This window comes from Syngnathoides biaculeatus, chromosome 17 (genome assembly GCF_019802595.1).
Source record: "Syngnathoides biaculeatus isolate LvHL_M chromosome 17, ASM1980259v1, whole genome shotgun sequence".
Lineage (NCBI taxonomy): Eukaryota > Metazoa > Chordata > Actinopteri > Syngnathiformes > Syngnathidae > Syngnathoides > Syngnathoides biaculeatus.
The window spans coordinates 1,063,637-1,091,319 of NC_084656.1; the positions used below are offsets into that span (position 1 = coordinate 1,063,637).

Consider the following 27,683-nt stretch of genomic DNA (forward strand, 5'->3'; position numbering starts at 1 on the left):
ATGAAGAAGTGATGGGTAAGTACGGTATACAGCAAAGGAACTTTGAGGATCAGATGGTGGTGGACTTCACAAAAAGGATGGAATTGGCAGTGGTGAACATTTCCAGAAGAGACAGGAACACAGAATGACCTACAAGAGTGGAGGTAGAAGCACGGAGGTGGATTATTTTTGTCCAGATGATGTAATCTGAAGGAGGTTACTGACTGTAAGGTGGTACAAGTGGTAGGGGAGAGTGTAGCTCGACAGCATAGAATAGTGGTGTGTAGGTTTACTCTGGTGGTGGGTAGGAAGATTTGAGAAGACAAAGATAGATCAGAGAACCATGTTGTGCAAGCTGAGAAAGGAAGAATGTTGTGTGGCCTTTCAGAAAGAGGGGAGACCGGCTCGAGATGGACAGGAAGAGCTCCCGGAAGACTGGAAGACTAATGCCAAGGTACTCAGAAAGGCAGGGAGGAGAGTACTTGGTGTGCCCTCTAGTAGGAAAGGGGAGAAGGAGACTTAGTGGTGAAATATAGGAAGTCAAACAAGGAAAGAGATTAGTGAAGAAGTGGGACATGGAGAGGACTGAGGAGAGGCGAAAGGAATACATTGAGATGCGACGTAGGGCAAAGGTAGAGGTGGCAAAGGCTAAACAAGAGGCATATGACATGTACACAAGATTGGACACGAAAGAAGTAGAAAAGGATCTATACAGGCAGAGGGATAGAGATGGGAAGGATGTGCAGCAGATAAGGGTGATTAAGGATAGAAATTAGTTGCCTCCTGCTAGTAGTGTGCTAAATAGAATACTTCGAGAAGTTGATGAATGAAGAAAATGAGAAGAGTAGAAGAGGCAAGTGTGAATGACCAGGAAGTGGCAATGATTAGTAAGGGAGAAGTTAAGCATGACAAAGGATGAAAAAGCAGTTGGTCCTGATGATATACCGGTGGAGGTATGGAAGCAACTCGGAGAGATGGCTGTGGAGTTTTTGACCAACATATTCAACAGAATACTCACGGGCAAAAGGATGCCTGAAGAATGGAGGAGAAGTGCTCGTTCCCATTTTTAAAAACAAAGACGTTGTTCAGAGCTGTGGGACATATAGAGGAATAAAGTTGATGAGCCACACAGTGAAGTTATGGGAAAGAGTAGTGGAGCCTAGACTCAGTACAGAAGTAAATATCTGTGAGCAACAGTATTGTTTCATGTCTAGAAAGAGTACCACAGATGCATTTTTTTGGCTTTGAGGATGCTTGTGGAAAAGAACAGAGAAGGTCAGAAGGAGCTACATTGTGTCTTTGTGGATCTAGAGAAAGCCTATGACAGAGGACTGAGTGAGGGACTTTGGTACTGCATGCATAGGTCTGGTGTGCCGGGGAAATATGTTACAGTAATACAGGACATGTTTGAGGGCAGCAGAACATTGGTGAAATTTGCTGTAGGTGTGGCAGAAGAATTAAAGGTGGAGCTGGGACTGCATAAGGGATAAGCTCTGAGCCCCTTCCAGTTTGCTTTAGTAATGGATAGGCTAGCAGATGGGGTTAGACTGGAATCCCCTTGGACAATGATGTTCGGAGATTACATTGTGATATGGAGTGAAAGCAGGGAGCAGGTGGAGGACCAATTAGAAAGATGGAGGCATGCACTGGAAAATAGTAAAACGGAATATATGTGTGTGAATGAGCGGGTGTGAGGGGGAAGAGTGAGGCTCCAGGGAGAAGAGATGGCGAGAGTGGACTTCAAATACTTGGGGTCAACAATCCAGAGCAATGGTGAGTGTGGAAGGAATTAAAGAAACTGGTCCAAGCAGGTTAGAACAGCTGTTATGTGACGGAAGAGTCTCTCTCTTCTAGGATGAAGGGCAAAGTTTATAAATCAGTGGTGAGTCCAGCCATGATAGACTGATTAGAGACAGTGGCATTGAAGAGACAACAGGAAGCAGAGCTGGAAGTGGTAGAAATTAAGATGTTGAAGTTCTTGCTCGGACTGAGCCATTTGTATTGGATTACAAATGAGCTTATTAGAGGAACAGTCAAAGTGGGATGTTTTGGAGACCGGGTTTGAGAGAGAATACTTCTATGGTTTGGACATGTCCAGAGATGAGGGAGTGAGTACATTGGTAGAATGGTGCTGAGGTTGGAGCTTCCAGGCAAAAGAGCGAGAGGAAGACCAAAGAGAAGGTTTATGGATGTTGTGAGGGAAGACATGAGGGCAGTTGGGGTTAGAGAGGAAGATGCAGGAGATAGGCCTAGATGGAAAAAGATGACACGCTGTGGCGACCCCTAACGGGACAAGCTGAAAGGAAAAGCATTTAAAACTTGAATATGAATAGTGTAATTTAAAATAGAATGAAAAAGCATAAAATAGAAGTTGTTTGGAACTGCCATCTAATAAACTTGAAAGTGATTGTATCAGTTGTTTTTATCCGCAACGAAAACTCAATTTTATGTATTTCATGTTCGGTTTGATCATGTCATATATTATGCATTTGAAGAGAGCAAGTGGAAAGGGAGTAAGGCTAGAAGTTTAGGTGCAGGGTTTAAATTATTTTATCATGGAGGAGATGGTAAGAGAAATGGAGTAGGGGTTATTTTAAAAGAAAAGCTGGCTAAGAATGTCTTGGAGGTGAAAAGAGTATCAGATCAAGTGATGAGGCTGAAATTGAGGGTATTGTGTATCATGTGATTAGCGGCTATGCCCCACAGGTAGGATGTGACCTCGAATTGAAAGAGAAATTCTGGAAGGAACTAGAAGTTGTCCTGAGCATCCCAGAGAGAGAGTTTTGATTGGTGCAGATTTCAGTGGACATGTTGGCGAAGGAAACAGGGGTGATGAAGAAGTGACGGATAAGTATGGCATTCAGCAAAGGAACTTTGAGGGTCAGATTGTTGTGAACTGCGCAAAAAGGTGGCCACTTATTACCAGAAGAGAGTGGAACATAGAGTGACCTACAAGAGCGGCGTAGAAGCACCCGGGTGGATTATATTTTGTGCAGATGGTGTAATCTGAAGGAGGTTACCGACTAAGATTGTTGTGGGGAGAGTGTATCTTGACATCATAAGATGGTGCTGTCTCGGATGACTCTGTTGATGGGTCGGAAGACAAAGGTAGAGCAGAGAATCATTTGGTGGAGGTTGAGAAAGGAAGAATGTTGTGTGGCCTTTCGGAAAGAGGTGAAACAGGCTCTCGATGGACAGAAAGAGCTCTCAGAAGACTGGAATACTACTGCTAAGGTATTCAGAGAGGCAGGCAGGAGAGTACTTGGGGGGCCTTCTGGTAAGAAAGGGGAGAAGGAGACTTGGAGGTGGAACCCCAAAATACAAGAAGTCATCCAAGGTAAGAGATTAGTGAAGAAGAAGTGGGACACAGAGAGGACTGAGGAGAGGCGTAAGGAATACATTGAGATGTGTCGTAAGCCAAGAGGTGGCGAAGGCTAAACAAGAGGCTTATGATGACATGTACTCCAGGTTGGATACGAAAGGAGAAAACAAGCTCTACAGGTTGACCAGACAGAGGGATAGAGATGGGAAGGATGTCCAGCAAGTAAAGGTGATTATGGATAGTGATGGAAATGTGTTGACTGGTGCCAGTAGTGTACTAAGTAGATGGAAAGAGTACTTTGAGAAGATAATGAATGAAGAAAATGGGAGAGAAGGTAGAGTAGATAAGGCATGCGTGAATGACCAGGAATGGGCTTTGATTAGTAAGGGAGAAGATAGAAAGGCACTGAACAGAATGAAAAATGGAAAGACAGTTGGTCCCGATGACATACCAGTGGATGTATGGAAGCAATTTGGCGAGGTGGCTGTGGAGTTTTTGACCAACTTACTCAATAGAATACTAGCGGGAGAGAAGATGGCAGAAAAATTGGAGCTATAGTGTGCTAGTCCCCATTTTTAAGAACAATGGCGATGTTCAGAACTGTGGAAACTACAGAGGAATAAAGATGATGAGCCACACAGTGAAGTTATGGGAAAGAGTAGTGGAGGCTAGACTCAGGACAGAAGTAAGTATCTGCGAGCAACAATATGGTTTCATGCATAGAGTACCACAGATGCACTATTTGTCTTTAGGATGCTCGTCGAAAAGTACAGAGGCCAGAAGGAGCTACTTGTATCTTTGTAAACCTAGAGAAAGCCTTTGACAGAGTACCAAGAGAGGAACTCTGGTACTGCATGCGCAGGTCTGGTGTGGTGGAGAAATGTTAAGACTAGTACAGGACTTGTATAAAGGCAGCAGAACAGCGGTGAGATGTGCCGTTGATGTGTCAGAAGAATTTAAGGTGGAGGTGGGACTGCATCAGGATTCCGCGCTGAGCCCCTTCCTGTTAGCGGTCGTCATGGATAGGCTGACAGACGAGGTTAGACTGGAATGCCTTTGGACCATGATGTTCGCAGATGATATTGTGATCTGCAGTGAAAGCAGGGAACAGGCGGAGGAACAGTTAGAAAGATGGAGGTGTGCACTGAAAAGGAGAGTAATTAAGATTAGCCGATGTAAAACGAAATATATGTGAGAGAGCGAAGGTGGACGACTTCAAATACTTGGGTTCAACAATACAGAGCAATGGAGAGTGTGGTCAGGAAGTGAAGAAACTGGTCCAAGCGGGGTGGAACAGTTGGCGGAAGGTGTCTGGTGTTCTGTGACGGAAGAGTATCCGCCAGGATGAAGGGCAAAGTTTATGAAACAGTGGTGAGAACAGCCATGATGTACGGGTTAGACACTGTGGCTCTGAAGAAACAACAGTAAGATGAACTTGAGGTAGCAGAAATGAAGATGCTAAGGTTATCGCTTTGTGTTAAAAGGTTGGATAGGAGTAGAAATGAGCTAATTTGAGGTACAGCCACATTTGGATGTTTTAGAGACAAGGTGAGAGAGAGCAGACTTCGATGGCTTGGACATGTTCAGAGTCAAGAGAGTGAGTATGTTGGTAGAAGGGTGCTGAGGATGGAGCTCCCAGGTAAAAGAGCGAGAGGAAGACCAAAGAAATGTTTGGATGTTGTGAGGGAGGACATGAGGACATTGAGTGTTAGAGAGGTGGATGCACGAGATAGGCTGAGATGGAAAAAGATGACACGCTGTGGCGACTCCTAAAGGGACAATCCGAAAGAAAAAAGGTTTGATCATGACAAATTCAATTCCAAATTAGCTGTGACAGACATACTGGGACTGTCAGGAATAGCAATCAAATGCTGATGCATATCTTCGGACAATCAGCTGCTTTGTTTTTTATCATGTGACATAGGGATTCTTCAGAAAGTCAAATCTTCTAACCAACCACACTATTTTAACATTTAAACCACCGTTCCTTCACCTTTATGAAATGCTTCATACGATCCGAAAGAGATTTAAAAAAAATGCTTCTTTTAGAACAGAGTAAGACACTGATGTGCTTTAGTCATTTGGTTCCCCCCCAACAATGTGATGTCATGCAGGCATTGAACTCCATGCCTCATTGGAAACATATCACCCACCCATCCATCTTCTACCACTTATCGGGTCGGGTCGTGGGTGCAATAGCTTTTGCAGGGACTTTCAGACTTCGTTTTCTTCGGCCTCTTCATCCAGCTCTTCTGGATGATCCTGAGCCGTTCCCAGGCCAGCCGAAGGACTTTTTTTTTTCTTATTTTTTGGTTTTAATTTAGATAGCTGAGAAATACTCCACCACACCCATGACCCTAGTGAGGATGAGCAGTACAGACTGAATTCAATTTAAATGTACACTCTTCAAATTCTGTTTTTAAATTAAGAGATGGCAACACAAAAACTGTCTGGATCCACAAAAAATAAAAGCATTATGTAAGTCTAAGTAAGTAAGATTGCATGCACTGAAATGTCATGGAATGAAGAGTAGCCGAAGTCAGACAGAATATATGTGCATGAATTTGAGGGGTGGAGGGGGAACGGTGAGGCTTTCGGGAGAAGAGATAACGAGGGTAGACCACTTAAAATACAAAAATTGCGGTCAACGAAGAACCATGCGTCGCAAGACGTGATGCAAATCATTGACAGAAATGTTAAAATGTATTATTTATTCCACACATTTTTACAACATTGGAAAACATTCCATGTTTTTTCGCCTGCAGGAACCATATTAAAACCAAAAAATATTTTTCCGTCCCCCATCTTTTTCCATTTTCACTTATTTTAACAAAGCTCCAGGGAACCTCAAGCCCAACGCTAAAGACCCACATGCTGCTTGAGAGCGGTGGTTACCTACGTCTGTTCTAAATGCAATGTTTAAAATCAAACCGTACAAATTTTCTAATTCAATTTAATGCAAATATTCATCTGCAGGAACTCAAATATAAATTATTCAAATTCAGTTCATGCTGGGACATATTTTAGCCCAAAGATTTCATATATACTTTTTTTTTTTTTTTTTAAGTGAATAGAATGTGTTTTGCTGCAATTTGTTGCTCCACAGGAGGCTATTGTGACATCAGAGGAGCTCGGCCAGGACCTGGAGCATGTGGAGCTTCTGCAGAAGAAGTTTGAGGAATTCCAGACAGACCTGGCTGCGCATGAAGAACGAGTCAATGAAGTGAATCAACTGGCAGCCAAGCTGGGACAAGAAGACCATCCTGAGGTTGAACTAATTGTTTCCAAGCAGGATGAGGTAAATGCTGCCTGGCAGCGACTGAAGGGCCTGGCTCAGCAGAGACAAGGAAAACTTTTCGGTGCTGCTGAGGTGCAGCGTTTTAACAGGTAAACAATGTCTCACTCAGGTAAACAAGTGTCTGTGTAAATTGTCATTTTCAAAATCCATACCAATGTCTTTGTTGCTTATGATATTAGGCTCTACGGCTCTTGAACATTTTGTTTATGAACCTGTTTATTGGATTTTAACAGGGATGTAGATGAGACCATCAGTTGGATTAAGGAGAAGGAGCAACTTATGGCCTCTGACTTTGGACGTGATCTGGCCAGTGTACAAACTCTCTTGCGTAAACATGAGGGTCTCGAGAGAGACTTGGCTGCGCTGGAAGATAAGGCAAAAATATATTGAGATTATATAACGGAAACCAGATGTAGACATACATTATATAAAAAGACTACCGTATATGTATACAGAGCTACCAAACTAATTCCTGTTTTTGTTCACCATTACTAAAATAATTTTTACAGTCCCCTCTTCAAAATATTCAGACACCATGATCAATTCCTTTGTTTTTGTTGTTTACTGAAAACATTTGGGCTTTAGCTCAAAACATGACTATAAGCCAAAAGTTCAGAATTCCAGCTTTTATTGCATAGAATTTACATCTAGATGGGTTCATCAACCCAGGTAAAAGCAAATTTTTTGCTTTACGCCACCCACTTAAAAAATAAATAAAATCTGGTGGCATCACCCCTACTTGCAATAACTGCATCAAGCCTCCAACCCATTGACTTCACTAGACTGTCGCATCCTTCATTTGAAATGCTTTTCCAGGACTTTATTGCGGCCCCTTTCAGTTCTAGTTTGTTCCTGAGAGTTATGCCTTTCAGTCTCCTCTTTAGGAGGTAAAATTCATTCTCTCATTAGCTCAAGGTCTAATGATTGATTTGGCCAGTGTAAGACCTTCGTCTTTTTCCCGCACAATGAAGTCATTTGTTGTATTGACAATCTGTTTTGGGTCATTGTGTTGTTGCCTGATTAAACTTTTCCTGATCAGTTTGGACACAAAAATGGTTTTCTCCACTTAATGACTTCTTCTCCTGTCTTCATGAGTAATATCACGAAAGACTTGTGAGCCTGTTCCAGAAGCAGCAATGCAAGTCCCAGCCATGACATTACCTCTATGCTTCAAAGATAATCTTCTGTGTTTGGATCATAAGATCCTTTTTTTTCCCCTCCATACTTTGGCCTTTTCATCACATTGTTAGAGGTTAAGCTTGGTCTCATCAGTCCGAAATATTTTTTCCCAAACTTTTGTGGCTCATCTCTATTTCTTTGCCATATCCTACCTGGCCTTCTCATTGTTTTTTTTTCCTTTTTTTCCTGATGAGTGGTTAGCGCCTTCTTGTATGGTCTGTATATTTCTTCCATCTTCTTCCGGAAGCAGATTGTGATACTTTCCCCACTGCTTGATGAAGGTTGGCAGTGATCTTACAGACTGTCTGTGGCTGTTTCTTAACGGCTTTTACAATGTTTCTGTCATCAACTACAGCTGATAACCCTTGGCCAACCCATTCGATATCTGTTGCTCAGTATGTTACAGTCGTTTTTCTTTTTCAGGACAAAAGTATGGTCTATGTTTGTGCTATCTGATCAATTTTCCCTATTTTCTGCTTCAAAAACATTTGATTTTCTCCTGTAGACAGCTCTCTGGTCTTCGTTTGGTCAGGAGCAGATTCAGTTTTCAGAGCTGAAAGCCAAAAACAAAAACTAATTTTGAAGCAATCCATCTAAAAGTCAACACCTGAGCACCATTCATCATGTTCCAATAGTTTTTCTCACTTTAAAAGTGAGTGGATTCAAACAAATGTTCCAAATACCATTCAATACGTTTAGACGGCACGGGATTTGATAAATTCCACAACAAGGAGAGGAGGATTTTTTTCAGTCAATTTTTTTATTATTTTCAGTTTCTGGTACCATTCCTATCAAACTGTATGATTTGAGTCAAACAATTTGGATATATTTCTTACAATAGTTGACGGAGATTTTTGCCCATTCCTCCTAACCGAATAAGTGTAACTGAGCCAGGTTTGTAGATCACCTTACTCTCACACATGCCTTTTTAGGTTTGCCCCTATTTTCAATACGATTGAGATCAGACAAATCTCTTATGTCCACTCTAAAATATTAACTTTTTCTCTAAGCCGCTTTCTAACCAATTTGGCAAGGTGTGTCAGACCCATTTGTGTCCAAGCTTTTAAGTTGTTGGCTGATGTCTTAAGATGTTGGTTCAATATTTCTGCAAAGTTCTTTTCTCACACCATGTACTGTAAGTACAGTACTTGTTTGTCTGTGGACAAAGAGGCACTCATACAAGCTTCAGCAAGCGTCTTCATGAAGTTGTCTTCTTTTGTTCTTGTTGTTGTTTCTGATCAAAACAGATTCATCTTTGTGAAACAAAACCCATCTCATTCCGTAGGCTGTACAATGGCTAGACATTCCCATGGTGTTTATAACTTGAGGATAATTGTTTGAACAGATGAACGTGGCAAATTCAGTCATCTGGAAACTAACCAAGAATTAATCAAACCTGTGGAAGTACCCAATTCTTGATATCTTGGCTGATCAATTTTGACTGTCCCATCATGTTGAACAAATAAGCAGTGCATTGCCTATCAGACGAGTCCAAATAATTTACAGCAATTAGTTTTCCTAGACTAATCTTCTTTATGTAGATTTCTGACTTAAACAACGTAACAAGACATTGCCTAAAAGAATCGTTCTTCCATTTCCATTACATTTAAAATAAATAAATACAAATATATATATATTTACAAATATAATTGACCTAAAACAGGAAAAACTAGTCTTATTTCATGTCATACAATGAGAGAAAATGCGTTTGTGTCTATGTGATTTATAGAAATAATTTGATTTTCTATATCTGTATAGATGATGTCAGACACGTCTTTGTGACTTATTTTCCAATGTGTTCATCAGGTCAACACACTAGGTGGTGTTGCAGACCATCTGCAGCAAACTCATCCACAAAATGCTTCCCAGATCCACCTAAAGAAAGATGAACTGGTCACTAATTGGGAGCGGATTAGAAGTCTGGCTGCTGAGCGTCATACACGTCTGAATGACGCTTACCGGTATAATACCACAACATTGTTTGTATTGAAAGACAGGCATTCTAATGTAAATCCTGAACAAGCATTTTGAGTGGTATTGTGTAGAATTATGTCCCGTGTGTTTATATATCCAATATCATAGTATTTTAGTCAAAGAATAACACCTAAACTTTAGAGGATGGTTTGACAGCTTGCTAGAACATATTGTTTCCTTCCTGTGAGCCATCTCGTATTCTAAGTACAGGAGCATACATCAAGCAAGCCTCGATATAAAGTCCACTCATGAGCACTGATAACCGCCAGCACACATTTTTCCTCATTTTGTCCTTATGGTAGTTGGTGAGATCCACATTTGTTGCCGTCACCATGGTCACAAGTGTATCCGGCTATATTTGAGTTCACAAGATAAAGCCCAATAATTGTAAAAAAAAAAAAAAATGGGATGTGGTGCTATCAGAATACAAGATTTTATTGCAGTAATCTGAAAATCAGAAGGGGAATTTTTAGATAGGCCTTAAAACTGTATCCACACTCAATATGATGTGAAAGGTTGGGCCTGCAAGCAGCATAAGGAGTCTGGAAGTACAGTGCAGAACATGGAGGAAGAAGTGTGGAAAGGACCAAAGTGATTAGTGGTAGAGATAAACAGAGGCATAGAGAGACTTGGAGGTGAGGAGAGTGAGGTTTTTAATTTGCCATTTGAACGTTAGCCAATGCTAATGGGTGATGTGTTCTAGTGATGGTGCAGATGGAGAACTACTGCACCCGTGGAGGTTTTAGTCAGTGTTTGACTGGTTGAACAGGAAAGACAATTGGAATAAGTTTAAAGTTTTGCAGTTGTTTTTGTATACAGTGGGTGTGCAAAGTATTCAGATTATATGGGAGCCATTTAAAAAAAACATTTTTTTCCTTCATTCAGCTCATTCAACACAGTATACAATATGGATAGAAAAAAATTGTGGAAAGAAAAACTGAAATTGTACAGATCCATAAGTATGCAGACCACTTGAACAGTATTTTGAAGAAGCACCCTTTCGAGGTAACAATTTTTTTCAGACCTGTATTTTGGGATCCTCTGCCATTCTTCCTTGCAGATCCTTTCCAGTTGCCGGGTTGGATTATGAACGTTGGTGGACAACCTTTTTCAGCTGTCTCCGGAGATGCTCAACTGGGTTTAAGTCAGGGCTCTGGTTGAGCCATTCAAGAACAGTCATGGGTTGTTCTGAAGCCACGCCGTTATTTTTAGCAGTGTGCTTGGGGGCATTCTCTTGTTGAAAGGTGACCCTTTAGCTCAGTTTGAGGTCCTAAGCACTTTGATGAAGAATTTTGTTCAGGATATCACTGTACTTGGCTCCATTTATCTTTCCTTCAATTGCAACCAGTCGTACTGTTCTTGCAGCTAAAAAACACCCCCACACATGCTGCCAGTGCTGCCACCAATACCTGGTTTTCTCCACAGGTATTGCTTAGCATTAAGGCCAAAAAGTCTGATCTTGGTCTCATCAGATCAGTGAATCTTATTTCTTACCATCTGGGAGTCCTTCAGGTGATGTTTAGTAAACTCCATGTGGGCTTTCATTTGTCTTAAACTGAGGAGAGCATTCAGTTAGACCACTCTGCCAATGAAGCCCCAATTGGTCAAGGGCCACAGTGATGGTTGACTTTCAGAACTTTTGCCCATCATCTGACTGGATCTCTGGAGCTCAGCCATAGTGATCATTGGATTCTTCTTTACCTCTCTCACCATTGCTCTTTTCCCCTGTTTACTCAAGTTGGCTGGATTGATCTGTACCGCTTTCTTGACAGAAGGAGCTGGAATAGCTGGTGGCTAGGAAGTGGAGGGTCCAAAAGGATCCTACCTGCTTCAGACCTAGTTTACTTTGCATGCAAATCCGTTCAGTGATTTTGATTGTCCGTTGCAGTCGGAGTGTGTCCTTTTTTTGTGGCGGTCCCAAACCAGACTATGATGGAGGTATACACAGTACAGACTGGATGACCGGTGTGGAGAACTGTCTCAGCAGCTCTTGACACAGGTCGTGCTCCCTCAGAAGCTGCAAGAAGTACATCCTTTGCTGTTTTTTTGTTTTTTTTTGAGGATGTACTTGATGTTCGCCTCCCACCTCAGGTCCTGTGAGACTGTGATTCCGAACAACTTGAAGGTCTTGACGGTTGACACGAGACAGTTGGACGGTGTTAAAGGCAGGTGTGGTAAAGAGACAGTTGGAGAGCATCAGGGGCAACTGCAGTGAAGGCAAACAGTTTTTTTTCCTTGTCAAAATTGGGGGCTCTGTGTACTTTGAGGGCATAAAAATGAACTCAAATGATTTCAACATGGCTGTGTATAATATAACAATGAGTGACAAATTTAAAGGGCTTGGAATACTTTACACATCAAGGTGGGCGACTGGTAAGAACGTCTCCCTCACAGCTCTTGACACCTGTGGTTCAAATTCTGGCCCCACCTCTGTGGAGTTTGGATGTTTTCCCTGTACCTGAGTGGGTTTTCTCTTGCCACTCCGCTTTCCTCCCACGAGTTTGAATTTTTTTTTTTTTTTTTTTTTTTTTTAATATGTGACCTGCAATTAGCTGACAAGCAGTTCAGGATGTACCTCGCCTCTTGCCCAGAAATAGCTGTGGGGATAAGCAGGTCAGAAAATAGATGGATGACCCGCAACCCTTGTGAGGATAAGAATGTCAGAAAATGGATGGATTAATGAATACTTCCATACCCACTGTGTTGTTTCTCCTATCTGTCCTTAGATATTTCTTTCAGATAGGTGTAATATTTAATTTAAGGAAAATAATTTTATGCAAATGTTCCACATAATCGCTTTCTTGGACTGTCACCTTACCGTGATGGAGGGGTTTGTGTGTGCCAATGATCCTAAAAGCTAAGTTGTCTGGGGCGCCTCTTCACGCCTCTTGAAGGAGGATCCAAGACAAAAAATATTCTGGGAGAGAGACCGGACAAAGCACAGCTCTGAAGACACTTGTGATGAAAGAAATTATTGGAAGATGTTTTCCCTTCAGCTGATGTGGGTCCGTGGGGTTGCGCTCTGGAGATGGGGCTCAAAGGCAAGTGCCTGATGGCCAGGTCTGCATGCTTGGGCCAACCACCTGTGGGAGGGGGGACTGAAGACTGGGCCCATGGTGATTCATTCTCCGGCTACAGAAGCTGTCTCTAGGAACATGGAATGTGACCTCTCCGGTAGGGATGTAGCCATTCTGGTATGCAAGATCACAAAGTCTCGACTAGGAATAGTCAAGCTCTCCTTCACACACAGCTTGGGATCTGGTACCAGTCTCTCGAGACGGGTTGGACCCTCTTCCTTTCAGGATTTGCCCACGGTGAGAGGCGCTGAGCAGGTGTGGATATACTTATTGCCCACTCCCCACCCCCAAATCAGCACCTATATATTAGGGTTCACCCCGGTCGATGGGCGGATAAGCATCCCTTTGCCTTCAGGTGGGGGAACAGGTCCTGATTTTTGTGTTTATGCACCAGACAGCAGTTCAGAGTACCCGTCCTTCTTGGAGTCATTGGAGATGGACCATTTTCCGTGCCTCCATTGCTGTGGTGGCAAACCAGAACTGTAGCCGTAGGGTAGTCTGTACCTGTCGTGGCGGCCATCCCCGAACCTGTTGCTAGACACAAACTGTGAGGGATGCTGTCAGGCTGAAAGAGGAGTCTTTTCAGGCCTTTTAAGTCAGCGACACTGCTGAGGAGCCAAAAACTCAGATGTGGAAAGAGTTCGGTGAGGCAATGGAGATGAAATTTCTGAATGGCTTCCAAAATTCTTGTCTGCCATTTGGCTTCCCCTACATTTGGCGTCTCATGAAGGGAAAGCAGTACACCATTAACACTGTGGATGGTGGGGATGGGACACTGCTGACCTTCACTCGGGATATTCTGAGTCGGTGGGGAGAATACTTCGAAGACTCCCACAATTCCACCGATATGTCTTCGTGATGAAGTAGAGTCTGGGTTCTCTGAGGTGGGCTCTCCTGTCACGAGAGTTGAGGTCGTTATAAAGCTCCTTGGTGGCAAGGTCCCAGGGGTTGATGAGATTCACACAGACGTCCTCAAGGCTGTGGATGTTGTGGTGCTTTCCTGGTGTACAGGCTTTGGCAACGTCAAGTGAATATCGGGGACAGTGCCTCTAAATTAGCAGACTGGAGTGGTGGCCCCACTTTTTAAAAAGAAGAACTAGAAGGTATGTTAAGACTACAGAGGATCACACTCCTCACGCTTCCTGGTTAGGTCTATTCATGGATGCTGGAGAGGAGGGTCCACCAGGACGTCAAATCTCAGATTCAGGAGCAGCAGTGTGTTTTTCGTCTTGGCTGTATAACTGTGGACTAGCTCTACACCCTCAGCACAGTCTTAGAGTGTGCGTGGGAGCTAGCACAACCAGTCTACATGTGTTCTGTGACTTGGAGAAAGCAGCCATGTCCTTTTGTTCTGTGGTGGTTGCTTTGGCAGTATGGGGTGCTGAATCCCCTGAATACGGGCCTTTTGGTCCTAGTATGATCAATGTTAGTTTGGGCTACGTTGCCAGCATTAAGTCAGTCAAAGCTTCGCTCGGGCAAAGCATAGTCTAAACCCGAACCTTCAAAATGCAATTCAATTTGCTACAATTCGCTGTCTCAAATTCACCTGTCTAAATTCAGTGTTAAGAAGTTAAGGTTACTTCAGGTCTTAAAACTGAACTCTAAATTTAGACTGTGAATTTCAGACAGCGAATTGTAGCCAGTTAAATCTCAGGAGACTGAAAATACTGCGTTTGAATTTTGAAGGTTGTATTTTTTTTATATGGCGAATTTGTTAACATTTGAAAAGTTAAACTGAAATACAGCTATTGAAAATGTGATCACTTTGAAACAATGAATTTTACAGCATAAAATTTCCAGTGGCATTTTAATTCAAATCCTGGTGGCACATAGAGTGAAGAAAATAAGTATTTGAACACCCTGCTGTATCGCAAGTTCTCCCACTTAGAAATCACGGTCTGAAATTTTCATCGTAGGTGCAGGTCCACTGTGAGAGGTAATCTAAAAAGAAAAATCCAGAAATCACAATGTCCGAATTTTTTTTTTTCTTTAAATTTTATTTATTTTTAACAATTTATTTGTGTGATACAGGTGCAAGTAAGTATTTGGACACCCAAGAAAACCAATGTTAATATTTGGTACAATAGCCTTTGTTTGCAATTACAGAGGTCAAACGTTTCCTGTAGTTGTTCACCAGGTTTGCACACACTGAAGAGTGATTTTGGCCAACTCATCCACACAGCTCTTCTCTAGCTCAGACAGGTTTCTGGGCTGTCGCTGAGAAACATGTAGTTTCAGCTCCCTCTAAAGATTTTCTATTGGGTTTAGGTCTGGAGACTGGCTAGGCAACGCCAGAACCTTGATATGCTTCTTACGGAGCCACTCCTTGGTTTTCGTGGTTGTGTGCTTCAGGTCATTGTCATGTTGAAAGACCCAGCCACGACCCATTTTCAATGCTCTGACTGAGTGACAGAAGTTGTTCCCCAAAATCTCACAAAACATGCCACAGTCATCCTCTCCTCAACACAGTGCAGTCATGCTGTCCCATGTGCAGAAAAAGACCCCCAAAGCATGATGCTACCACCCCCATGCTTTACAATATGGATGGTGTTCTAGGAATGGAACTCATCATTCGTCTTCCTCCAAACACAGTTAGTGGAATTATGACCAAAAAGTTCCATTTTGGTTTCATCAGATCACAAAACTTTCTCCCATGACTTCTCTGTATCATCCAAATGGTCATTGGCAAACTTAAGACGGACCTAGACGTGCTGCTTTTAGCAGGGGAACCTTCTGTGCCATACATGATTTCAAACCATGACGTCTTAGTGTATTAACAGTCACCTTGGAAACGGTGATCCCAGCACTTTTCAGGTCATTGACCAAGTCCTGGGCTGATTCCTCACCTTTCTAAAGATCACTGAGACCCCACGAGGAGATCTCTTGCATGGGGCTCCACTCCGATTGAGATTGAATGCTTAACTTCTTCCATTTTCTAATGATTGCTCCAACAGTGGACCTTTTTTCACCAAGCTGCTTGTCAATTTCTCCGTCGCCCTTTCCAATCGTTGTACAATTTTGTCTCTGGTGTCTTTGGACAGCTCTTTGGTCTTGGCCATGTTACAAGTTTGAGTCTTACTATTTCTTTGGGGTGGACAGGTGTCTTTATGCAGCTAACGACCTCACACAATGCATCACATTCAGGATAATACATGGAGTGGAGGCAGTCTTTTAAAGGCAGACTAACAGTTCTTTGAGGGTCAGAATTGTGGCTGATAGGCAGGTGTTCAAATACTCATTTGCAGCTGTATCACACAAATAAATTGTTAAAAAATCATACATTGTGATTTCTGGATTTTTCTTTGTAGATTATCTCTCTCACAGTAGACATGCACATACGATGAAAATTTCAGACCCCTCCATGATTTCTAAGTGGGAGAACTTGCAATATAGCAGGGTGTTGAAATACTTATGTTCTTTTCTATATTTATTTCCATAGGCTTCCAATTCACCCATTCACCCACACATTCATAAACCAATGGACAGCTTCTGCCAGGCGCATTGGAAGCAAATTAGGGTTTTGTGTTCCCCAAGGACACTTCGACAAAGTCGTTGCCAGCCTTCAAATCTGTGAAATCAGATCATTGGTAAACTTGCTCAACCAACTGATCCACAACCGCCCATTATATTATTAGACTGTATGCAATTTTTTTATAATCTTACATTTTAAAATGTGGAATCTTTGCAAAAATACAAACCCAATTCCAATGAAGTTGGGACATTGCGTTTAACATTCAGAGAATAGATTGATATACAAATTGTGTTCAACCTGTATTTTATTGAATACAATAAAGTTTCAAACTGTGAAATTGTTTTTAGCAAATAATCATTAGCTTGGAATTTTATGGCTAAACGCGTTCCAAAAAATCTGGCACAGGGTCATGTTTACCACCATTAAATCACCTTTTCTTTAAACCACTTCCGAAAAGGTAAAACAGCAAAGTAGCGGGGATGGATGTTTATGTGAGTACCAGAATGTGTAAAATATGTAAATAGTACTTGTACTTTGCATATTTGATACAGACTTATTTAGTTAAATCTTTAATTATAATTATATATATATAATAAAGCTATATAGTGGTATAAATTCATAGTTACCATTCATCACTCGGAGCCTTCTGCTTGATACGCTGTCTGGGTACCAGAATGTTTGATCAACCGTATAGCATTTGTACTTTGGATACTTGAGACAAAAATTACAAAACTACAAATGTCAAGTTAAACAATAATAAAACAATGACCTTTTTATTGTTGTACAGAAAGTGACAAAAAAGCAAACTCGTGATGTCTTCTACTGTAGAGCCCTGGCTGTTCCCACCGCGCTGTAATGCCTTTTCTGTTTCGCCGTTAAGATGTCACTTCAATTTCGCTGTATTAGCGTCCCCTCCTTCGACAAGAGGAACTTTTGCTTGTTGATTTGATTTGATTTAATTTCGTTTTTCACTATCAAATGGTGCAATAAGTTGGTCAAAATGTTTAATTTAAACAAGGATTTTGTTTTTATGTTAGGCAAATTGATGCGATTTGAAATCTTTTCTGTTGCAGACTTAAAAACAATGCTTAAAGCTTTTCTTGTAAGCTAAACAATTTTTCAAAATTATATTTTGATTTCTTTAGTGTAAATAAGGATACAATGTTATGTAGAGCTGTACATCTAAATGTTATAGGCAAATATTTATAGTTGCGGCGCAGAGTGGGTGGGTGCGAATTGTTTTCTTTTTGTTGGGGGGGTGACAAAATAATTGAGAAATACTGATTTAATCCAACACCCTGTACAAGAACATAACGCCATAAACACAATTGCTAAAATGGACAGCTCGTCCGGTATTATCGCACCCTTGAGGTCGTAACAGTTGAAATTTTTCAAACCAACCTTTGGTTGCCAAAAAGCCTCATCGTTGAGTGAATCTCTCATTGCAGCCAGAGGTTCATCACACATTTCGCTTCCTTATTAAAAGTTATTGAAGCAGTTTTAAGGATGTTTACCACATCATTCTTCATGTAGCGTGCCGCTGATTCATTCCCACCATTTTGGCGCCACAAAAGTGTAACTTCTCCTGTCTTTGATCATATCCAAAAGTTTAACTTTTTTGCTGTTTGTAATCATCTTTCTCTTCGTCACCGGGTCGTTTTCTGCAATCCGCTTTCTACAAACCGAACGCAGCTCTCATTTTGAGCAATCCTCTCATTTTGCATCTTCCTCTTTTGCTTGAGTGCTTCGGAGAAGCTTTAACATCAGCACATTACTCTTGTGGCATTGTGAACTAGAGAGGTTATCGTGCACAGTTGACAGCTCCCCAAGTCCGACCACACGACCACAAAGTCGATGATCGAACTACGACCTCGGGTATCCTGGTTCCATAGCCCTATGTCTGTACATGGTGTTCATTATGGACAATCCATGATGACCACAGAGGTCCAGTAACGGAACATCACTTGGATTTTGATTGGTGGTGGTGGGGGGTGGGCTTCCTAATCATGCCCTTCCAGGTCTCACTGACATTGCCCACGTGTGCATGTATGTCCCCCAGCAGAATGATGGCGTCCCTAGCGGGTGTGCTCTCGAGGACTCCCTCTAAGGACTGCAAAAAGGGCGAGTACTCTGTGAACTGTTGTTTTATGCAAAGGCACAAACAATCAGGACCCGTGCCCCACTCGAAGGTGGAGAAATGCTACCATCTCATCCACCGGGGGTGAATCCGAACGTACAGGCACTGAGCTGGGCGGAAATAATTACAGCCATACCTGCTCGGGCGTCTCTCACCATGGGTAACTCCAGAGTGGAACAGAGTCCAACCCCTCTCAAGAGGACTGGTACCAGAGCCCAAGCAGTGTGTAGAAGCGAGTCCAACTTTATCTAGTCGGAACTTCTTGACCTCACGCACCAGTTTGGGCTCCTTTTCTGCCAAAGAGGGGACATTCCATGTCCCAAGAGCTAGTTTCTGTAGCCAGGGATCGCATTGCCATGGTCCCCGTCATGGCTCCCGCCCAGCTCACATTGCACCCAACCCTAATAGCCCCTCTCAAAGGTGTTGAGCCCATGGGAAGGGAGACCCATGTTAACCTTTTGGGCCATGACCGAGAGAGAAATAAAATAGGGGTTATTTTAAAGGCACAGCTAGCTAAGAATGTTTTGGTGATGAAAAGAGTATCAGACAGAGGTGAAGGTGGTCAGGCTGAAATTTGAAATCGAGGGTATTTATATAGATTTATATCTATTTATATATTATTTATATATGTTTTATATATAATGTGATTAGTGGTTATGTCCCAGAGAGAGTGAATATATTGGTAGAAGGGTTCTGAGGATGGAGCTGCCAGGCAAAAGAGCGAGAGGAATACCAAAGAGAAAGTTGATGGATGTTGTGAGGGAAGACATGAGGGCAGTGAGTGTTACAGAGGGAGATGCAGGAGATAGGCTGAGATGGAAAAAGATGACACACTGTGGCGACCCCCTACGGGACAAGCCAAAACGAAGAGATGAAGAAGTGGACTTGTTCTGAAAGAGGTGTTCCTCGACCCGTCATTGCTTGTGAATGATTGCTTCTTTTATAACCAGATATGTCACCCACCTTTTCCCAATTAGCCTATTGACCTGTGCGATGTTCTAAACATGTTTGATGAGCATTCCTCAACTTTATTGCCACCAGTCCAAACTTTTTTGGAACATGTTGCAGCCTTCAAATTCTTATTTCCTTCAAAGTTTTCAGTTATAATAGAATATAATGGAATATCGTGTTTCTGTCATGTATTCAATTAAATATAGCTTAAACATGAATTGCATATCATTATATTCAGTTTTTGTTCAACACAATGGCTAAATTCCACTGAAATTGGGTTTGTATTGAAATTTGAGAAGGAGGGCCTGTACCTTTCCATGGCACTTCATCACACTTCTTCATCTTTAGGTTACAACGTTTCACTGCAGACTTCAGAGATCTGACAAGCTGGGTAACGGAGATGAAGGCCCTGATTAATGCCGATGAACTTGCTAATGATGTAGCTGGAGCTGAGGCCCTGCTTGACCGCCATCAGGAACATAAAGTAAATTCCCTTGTTATAGATTTACTTTGAAATGCGATCATATTTTCTGTTCGTTTGTAACAATTTCACCGTGCGCAAATATTCCTTTTTCACAGGGAGAGATTGATGCGCATGAAGATAGTTTTAGAGGCACTGATGAAGCTGGTCAGACTTTGCTTAATACAGGACATTATGCCTTCGAGGAGGTGAAGGAAAAGGTAGGACTGTCTCAACAAAACAAGTGAGATTATTTACATATTGTTTAATACCTGGGACCTGTGGTTCAAATTGATTTGTATCCTGCTTGGATACATTAAGTTCCTAGTAAAGTGGTGCATCGATTTTACGAAATTAATCCAGCCAAACGTCATCAAAGTGAACAATCGCCCGACTGACACATTTTCCAGATTATTCTTTTGGATAAATTCAGAAATGTCATGGAATTTCGTCAACACGTCTTTTATTCTGGTTGATGGAATGGTGGCTGCCTCCTCCTCTAACCTGCCAACTGCTCCTGCAATGTCATGTGTGAACCAACTCATCGATGTCCTCGCTTCTCCATCGAAAGATCCTCGTGGTTAAACAACTCGTCGATGTCCTCCTTAACCTTTCCCAGCGAAACAATTTCCCCAACGTCAAGTTCAACCTCTGCTTCCGATCCCTCTAGTCAAGCAGCATGTCTTTTTCATATTTCTCCACGATTTCTTGTTTTGTTTTTATGGAAAAAAAAAACTCTTCTTCTCCTCACTGGGACCGGCCATCAATTTCTTGAGGTCCATGGTGGAAAAAGATGAATAAATCTGTGAAGACATTGTCGAGTTTGCGTGAGCGTATGACAATGGATTCAGTGACTAACATACAGGAAGTGCGTCTCGGGTAAAGATAGACGCCCCCGCCCCAGAAAAATAAATCGACGTAGCTCCGAGCCAAGGGAGGGATGGATTCCAGGAAGATGCTATGTGCTAGCCACTAGGTGGAACTGCTCTATTGCACCACACAAACCAAGAGAGAGGATGTGCATCATGGCTAAAGATTGACATCTCTCTTAGTCAATGTGATGGCAGGAAAGTGCTCCAGCGGTGGCCAATAAGAGAACCGCTCCATTGCAAGATACAGCACAAGATGTTTACCTTTGGTTGAATCCACCGCAATTTTTTTTCCTTTCGTATCCTGAATTGAATCCACCGCAATTTTTTTTCCTTTCGTATCCTGAATTTCTTTCATAACGAGAAATATTTTCTGAGCAGGCTTTTTGTAACCTGAATCATTCGTAAGTATAGGTAACACTGTATTTTCTCAATTGCTGCAGTTTTCTTTGTTCACAGTGTCAGAACACATTCTTCGTAACAGCAAGCGAAATCGCAAAATGGACCATCACTATATTTTCTTAATTTTCTCGTTACCGTGATCAATGGCGGGAGGGATTGGTTGCGTAATTGTTTACATCGCAGGCATGGGTGCAACTTGCAATCATTGTGCTAACCTCCATACCCCTGCTATTACTAAATAATCCAGGTTATAGTCCCGCTATTGTCCTAAATTAGCAGAAATAGGCTCAAGATTTCCAATCCAGGAAATGGATGGTTAAATTGTTCAAGATATCTCTTCGCAAGTTGGGCATATTCATGGCAGTTATTGGTGTTGCTTGAAACCTATTCAACGTTATTTCTTGTAGGTATATCGACAATGTTTAAAGGTGGCTCAGTAAATAAACATACTGGAAGTTTTGATGTTTAATTGGTTATTATGCATCTTCATATTTTGAGTGTTATTGTTTTTGTTGTTATTGTGCATACTAACATACTCAGAGTAGTATTTTTGCATATTGCTTGAATAAGTCTGACTTTATGTTGGTGTAAGGAAAAACTTGCAGGGTCAAAAAATCGAGCTTCACCTATTTTAGTTGTGTGGAACTGTCTTAGTCTCCTTTGTTAATGAGTATGACTAATTTTGTCAAACCTTTTGCTCTTGAAAATTCTTTCAATTTCAAATTGCTTGACAGCAAAGTGGAGAACAACTGTTGTCAATAATATAATTTGCCTTTGACAGATTCTTACACTTCATTTATGGAAAAGTAATGTCTATACTTTAAAGACTGCCATAGCTATATACAGTGAGTACAGAAAGTAATCAGGCCTCGTTAAAAAATTCCATCCATTTGGTTAAAACATTTAAGTTCATTTTTTTCCCAAAATGAATGTGAACACCACACCCTATATTGACAGAAAAAATAGAATTTTTGGGTTTACAGATTTATTAAAAAAGAAACTGAAATATCTGCCAAAAGAATTCAAACCCTTTGCTTTGACTCTATTTAACTCTGGTGCTTTCCATTTCTTCTGAACATCCTTGAGATTATACTACAGAGCGCATGTCAGAGCAAATAAGAATCATAAGGTCAAAGGAACTGTCTGAAGAACTCAGAAATAGAATTGTGGCAAGGCAAAGATCTGACCAAGGATATAAATAAATTCTGCTGCATGTAAGGTTCTTAAAGGCACAGTGACCTCCATAATCCCGAAATGGAAGACATTTGGGACGACCAGAAGCTTTCTTAGATCTCGTCATCCGGACACATTGACTGATCAGGGGAGAAAAACGAAGCACCCAAACATAACTGTGGCTGAGCTCCGGAGATGCAGTCACGAGATGTGAAAGGTCCAGAAAGTCAACAATCACTGCAGCCCTCCACCAATTAAGGCTTTATGGTAGACTTGCCCAACGGAGGCCTCTCAGCTTTCACGTGAAAGCCCACTTGGAGCTTGCTATAGAACACGGTCTCAAAGATGGTGATAAATAAGATCCTCTCGTGTGAGGAGACAAAGTAAAGGTTTTTGCCTTTATTCTAAGCGGTATTTGTGGTGTAAACCAGGCACTGCTTATCACCTGTTCCAATGCAGTCCCAATAGTGAACCATGTTGGTGGTGGCAGTGGCTATGAGGCCTTTTTTTCCAGCTGCAGGAGCAGCACGATGGGTTGCAATTGAAGGAAAGATGAATTTGGCCAAGTACAGGGATATCCTGGAAAAAAAAAATCTCCAGAGTCCTCAGGACCTCAGACTTGGCCAAGGGTTGACCTTTGAACAGGAGAATGACCCAAAGCACACAGATAAAATAGTGGTTTCAGAACAACTCTGACTGCTCTTGAGTGGCCCAGCCAGATCCCTGACTTAAACCAAGTTGAGCATCTCTAGAGACACCTGAAAATGGCTGTCCACTAACATTCGCCATCGAACCCAACAGAACTGGAGACAATCCGCAAGGAGGAATGGCAGAGGATACCCAAATCTAGAAGTGAGAAACTTGTTGCATCATTCCTAAAAAGACTCATGGCTGTCTCAGCTCAGCTTCTACTAAACACTGAGCAAAGGGTTTGAATACTTATGGTAGTGTGATTTGTTTTTCTTTCTTTTTTTTCTTTTTTTTTTTTAAATATATGCAAAAATGTCAATTTTTCCCTCTGGCACTATGGGGTGATGTGTGTACATCAATGTGAGGGGAAAAAATGAAGTAAAATGCTTTTAGCAAATGGCTATAACAGTGAAATATTTAAGTGGGTCCAAATACCTCCCGTACACACTGTATGTCACATTTGCACTCGTGCAAGAGTGAAAAGACATAAAACAGGCTAATCCCATAAGAGTAGATGAAATGTTATCAATGTATTTTTTCGATTGAATATTTAGTAGATTTAAGTAAACGGCACCCGAAAAATGAAGGTAGGCATATTTATAATACAAATGGGTTTAGTTCTCCTTTTGGTCTGGTTGGATATAGGCCACCCTCCCCATGACCCTAAACAGGATATATCATGGATAAGATGGGTTTTGTCTCAAATGAAATTTAATTCTGCTTTAATTAAAGTAAGAGATGTATTCTAAACATCAAAAAACATTCCACTTCTTAAACGTGTGCAGCTGCTCCACCTTACTGAAATAAAGGAGTCTCTGTTGGAGTTGTGGGAGCTTCGCAGGCAGCAGTATGAGCAGTGTATGGACCTACAGCTCTTCTACAGGGATACAGAGCAAGTAGACAACTGGATGAGCAAACAAGAGGTAACCTGATTGCTCGATCCAATAATTCCTTCGTATGTTTTATCATATCTTTTTTTAGGTTGTGGCACAAATTGGGCACGTTTCTCACGAGTTGATTTGAGTTTCCAATTTTAGATCTTTGGACTTCCTTCACTAAAATCCAGTCTTATGAAGAGCACAAACTATTGCAAACTGTAGGCTAATCCCAAAACAGGATAAATGCAGAGGTTTGGGTCCTGGAGGGCATCTATCTTAAAACTTAAACAAATATGAGCTGTCATCCAAAGAATTCCATACTGAGTCGGTCGTGGTCGGGACCGTTAATCTACAGTAAGTGTGGTTAACCGGGAAGTCGCGAAGTTATATCAAAGGGAAATTAGGTACAAAAGACAATGAAAAGGCAGTTGGTTGTGTTGACATTCTTTTGGCGGTACTTAAACATCTTGGACAGGTGGCTGTGGGGTTTTTGACCAGTTTGCTCAACAGAAAGTTAGCAATTGAGAAGACGCTTGAGGAATAGAGGAAAAGTGCGTTGTGCCCATTTTCAAGAACTAGGGTTCTGTGCAGAGCTGTCAGAATGTAAGAGAAATAAAGTTGATGAGCCACATTATGAAGTCATGGAAAGAGTGGGTGAAGCTAAACTAAGGAGAGAAGTACTTGGGGGCGACCGTATGGTTTCATGTCTAGAAAGACTACCACAGATGCTTTTGCATTCAGTGTGTTGAAGTACAAAAAAGGTCAGAAGTAGCTACATTGTCTTTGTAGAGTGTACAATGACAGTGTACCCAGAGTTGAACTGTGGTACTGCATGCTCAAGTTTGTACAGGACATGTATGAGGGCAGCAGAACGGTGTGTGCTGTTAGGTATAATGGAGGAATTTAAGTTGGAGTTAATAGTGCATGAGGGATCAGCGTTGAGACTCTTCCTGTTTGCAGTAGTGATGGATAGGGTGATAGATGAAGTTAGACTGGAGTCTCCTTGGACCACGATGTTTGCAGATGACAGTAATCTGCAGTAAAATCAGGGAGCAGGTGGAGGAACAGTAAGAAAGGTGGAGGTATGCACTGGAAAGGAGACGAATGACTATCAGCCAAAGACATCATACATGGATAAATGAGAAGTGTAAGGTTATACAGGAAGGAGAGAGTGAAGGTAGAGGAGTTTACGTACTAGTGGTCAGCAGTCCAGATGGTGTGTGTGTGTGTGTGTGTGTGTGTGTGTGTGTGTGTGTGTGTGTGTGTGTGTGTGTGTGTGTGTGTGTGGGCGGGGGGGGGTAAGGATGTGAACAAACAATTCAATTCAGTTTGGAACAGGGAGATGGTGTTTTTTTTTTTTTTTTTTTATGTGACAGAAGTCTCTGCTAGAATGAAAGGCAACGCATGAGTGGACAGCCGGTCATAATATGCTGATCAGAGACAGTGGCACTGAAGAGACAATAGGAAGCAGAGCTGGAGGTTGCGGAAAAGAAAATGTTGCGGTTCTCTTTTGGAAGTGACTTGTTTGAATAAAATTAGATCATCAGAGGCATGGCCGAGGTTTGATGTTTTGGTGACCAAGTTAAAGAGCAAACTTTGATTGTTTGGACACTTCTTGATAAGAGAGATTGGTAGAAGGGTGTTGAGGATGTCGCTAGCAGGCAAGAGAGCTAGAGGAAGACCAAATACAAGGCTGAACAATGTCATGAGAGAAGACAGTGGCATTTGGTGTTAAAAAGGAGAATGCAGAAGATAGGCTTACATGAAATAAATGACACGTTATGGCAACTTCTAACGGGACAAGATGAAAGGGGAAAAAGGAGTTGGACTTGATTGGGTAAAACCTATGAAAGACTGGACATGACTTTGACTCTATATTTTTGAGAGTTGACAAGTCTTGGTTGTTAATAGGTTGCCAGTTTGACAGTGTGCCAACTTTCTAAAAATATATTTTTTTGAAGTCTGTGTGTTCATTTTGTACTTTTTTTCTTGAATGTTGAGGCTTTCCTCTTGAATGAAGATCTTGGTGACTCCTTGGATAGTGTAGAGGCACTGCTTAAAAAGCATGAAGACTTTGAGAAGTCCCTTAGTGCTCAAGAAGAGAAGATCACTGTAAGTAACATTTTCTAAAATGGAAATATTAATCATATGCATGTCTACAGTGTCTGTCAGAAAAGTTCCAGGACTATCGTCACAACGATGTTTCTACTTTTTGAGCCAGATGATAAAACAGCATGTCTACAGAGATTTTGCAGTGTTTGCCTCATTCAGTGTGCAAGGACTGACACAACTCGTGACTTCGCCAAGACAACGGGCTGGCTCACATTGGCCTGAATATCTGACAGTTCGTGGCAAAAAACAACCTCACTGTACTGGACAAACCTCCCTCTCACCTGACCCTGCGCTGTGGGATTGTTGTTTTTCGCCTTCCTTCCCAAGCTTAGGGAGTTCATAAAAGACAGACTGTCTTTTTTTTTTTTTTTTTTCCTCCCTCTGAGGGCTGCATACATAAGAATAAGATGCAAAGGCCTCTTAGAATTCCTTCCATTTTATTCAACACACCAAATCTAGGAAATCAAACAATTATAAATTGCAATGATTTTCAGAAGCTGCTAGAACGCAGCCTTCTGTTAAAGGTTATATAGCCAATGTTTTTCATCTTTTTAAATTTTGATTTTTGGTTAGACCACTGCTCTTTGTCTCACTGGAGTAGATCCACCCTTTCCCTGAACTGATTTTTATGTTCAGAAACAGAGCAAGAGCAGTTTGTAAGTAGGGAATCTTTAAAGCAGCATTTACTTGAGGCTCATTAGTAATCATTTATATGTGAGGAAGTATAGAAAATACAGGACAGCATTTTTGCTTCTGAAAATGAATTATGTGAGGTTTTTTTTTTAATTTAGCTTCTTTGTAGATCGAGGAAAAAAAGATATAATGTGTGTATGGAAACTATTCAGAGTTTCCTAAATTTTTCATTATTTTACAGTCTTTTGCTAAAATCACACAGCACACCATATGAAAAAAAAACAATGTTTTTCTAATTTATTAAAAAAAAGAGTAGCTGAAATACCACACAACCATAAGTATTCACTTTACTTGTGCCACTCATGTAGTATTATTATTATTATTAGACTGATTGGACTTAATTTGGAATGTTACACGCATCTAAATAAAACCTGACACCTCATAGTTCATGTCAGAGCAAATTAGAATGACAAGATAAAATGAACTGCCCGAAGAGGTCAGAGAGAATTGTTTTGGGTCACAGACGTGGCCAAGCTTACAAAAACAAAAATCAACTAAATGTTCATAAGAGCACAGTGGCCTCAAAAATCCTTAAATGGAACATGTTTGGGATGACCACAACCCTTCCTAGACTTCTTCATATGGCCAAACTGACCAATTGGAGGGAGAAGAGCCTTGGTGAGGTAAAACATACCCCAAAAATTACTGTGGCTGAGCTCCAGAGATGCAGTCACGAGATGGGAAAAAATTCTAGAATGTCAAGCATCATGAAAGCCCTCCACGAGTCAGGGCCTTAAGGAAAGATGAATATGGCCACGTACAGGTATATCCTGGATGAAAACATTCTCCAGTGTGCTCAGGACCTCAGACTGGGCTGAAGGGTTACCTTATAACAGTTTTGAAACGTTTTGTGGCACGGCACCCTTTTGGGAGATTAACATCCCTCCTAGCCCTTGAGATGTTGTCTCGTGGTAGGAGTGCTGCTACAACTTAAAATTGAAAAAGCGGTAGCAGGTGATTGCGCTGGAAGAAAACTGGTTGCCCCAGTTTGAAAACCACTACCTTAAGCACAGCTAA

The 27,683-nt window shown here is 41.5% G+C and overlaps 1 protein-coding gene across 4 annotated transcripts in view; it reads left to right on the forward strand.

The window, feature by feature from the left end:
- Positions 1 to 27,683, forward strand: part of sptan1 (spectrin alpha, non-erythrocytic 1) — a 158,017-nt gene that overhangs the window by 25,049 nt on the left and 105,285 nt on the right. For all 4 annotated transcript variants that reach the window (XM_061801913.1, XM_061801914.1, XM_061801915.1 and 1 more), the window contains exons 5-11: positions 6,408 to 6,688; positions 6,833 to 6,974; positions 9,585 to 9,739; positions 19,738 to 19,873; positions 19,969 to 20,070; positions 23,769 to 23,906; positions 25,863 to 25,973. In XM_061801913.1, coding sequence (XP_061657897.1) covers positions 6,408 to 6,688; positions 6,833 to 6,974; positions 9,585 to 9,739; positions 19,738 to 19,873; positions 19,969 to 20,070; positions 23,769 to 23,906; positions 25,863 to 25,973 — 1,065 coding nt within the window. The remainder of the gene's footprint in view (positions 1 to 6,407; positions 6,689 to 6,832; positions 6,975 to 9,584; positions 9,740 to 19,737; positions 19,874 to 19,968; positions 20,071 to 23,768; positions 23,907 to 25,862; positions 25,974 to 27,683) is intronic.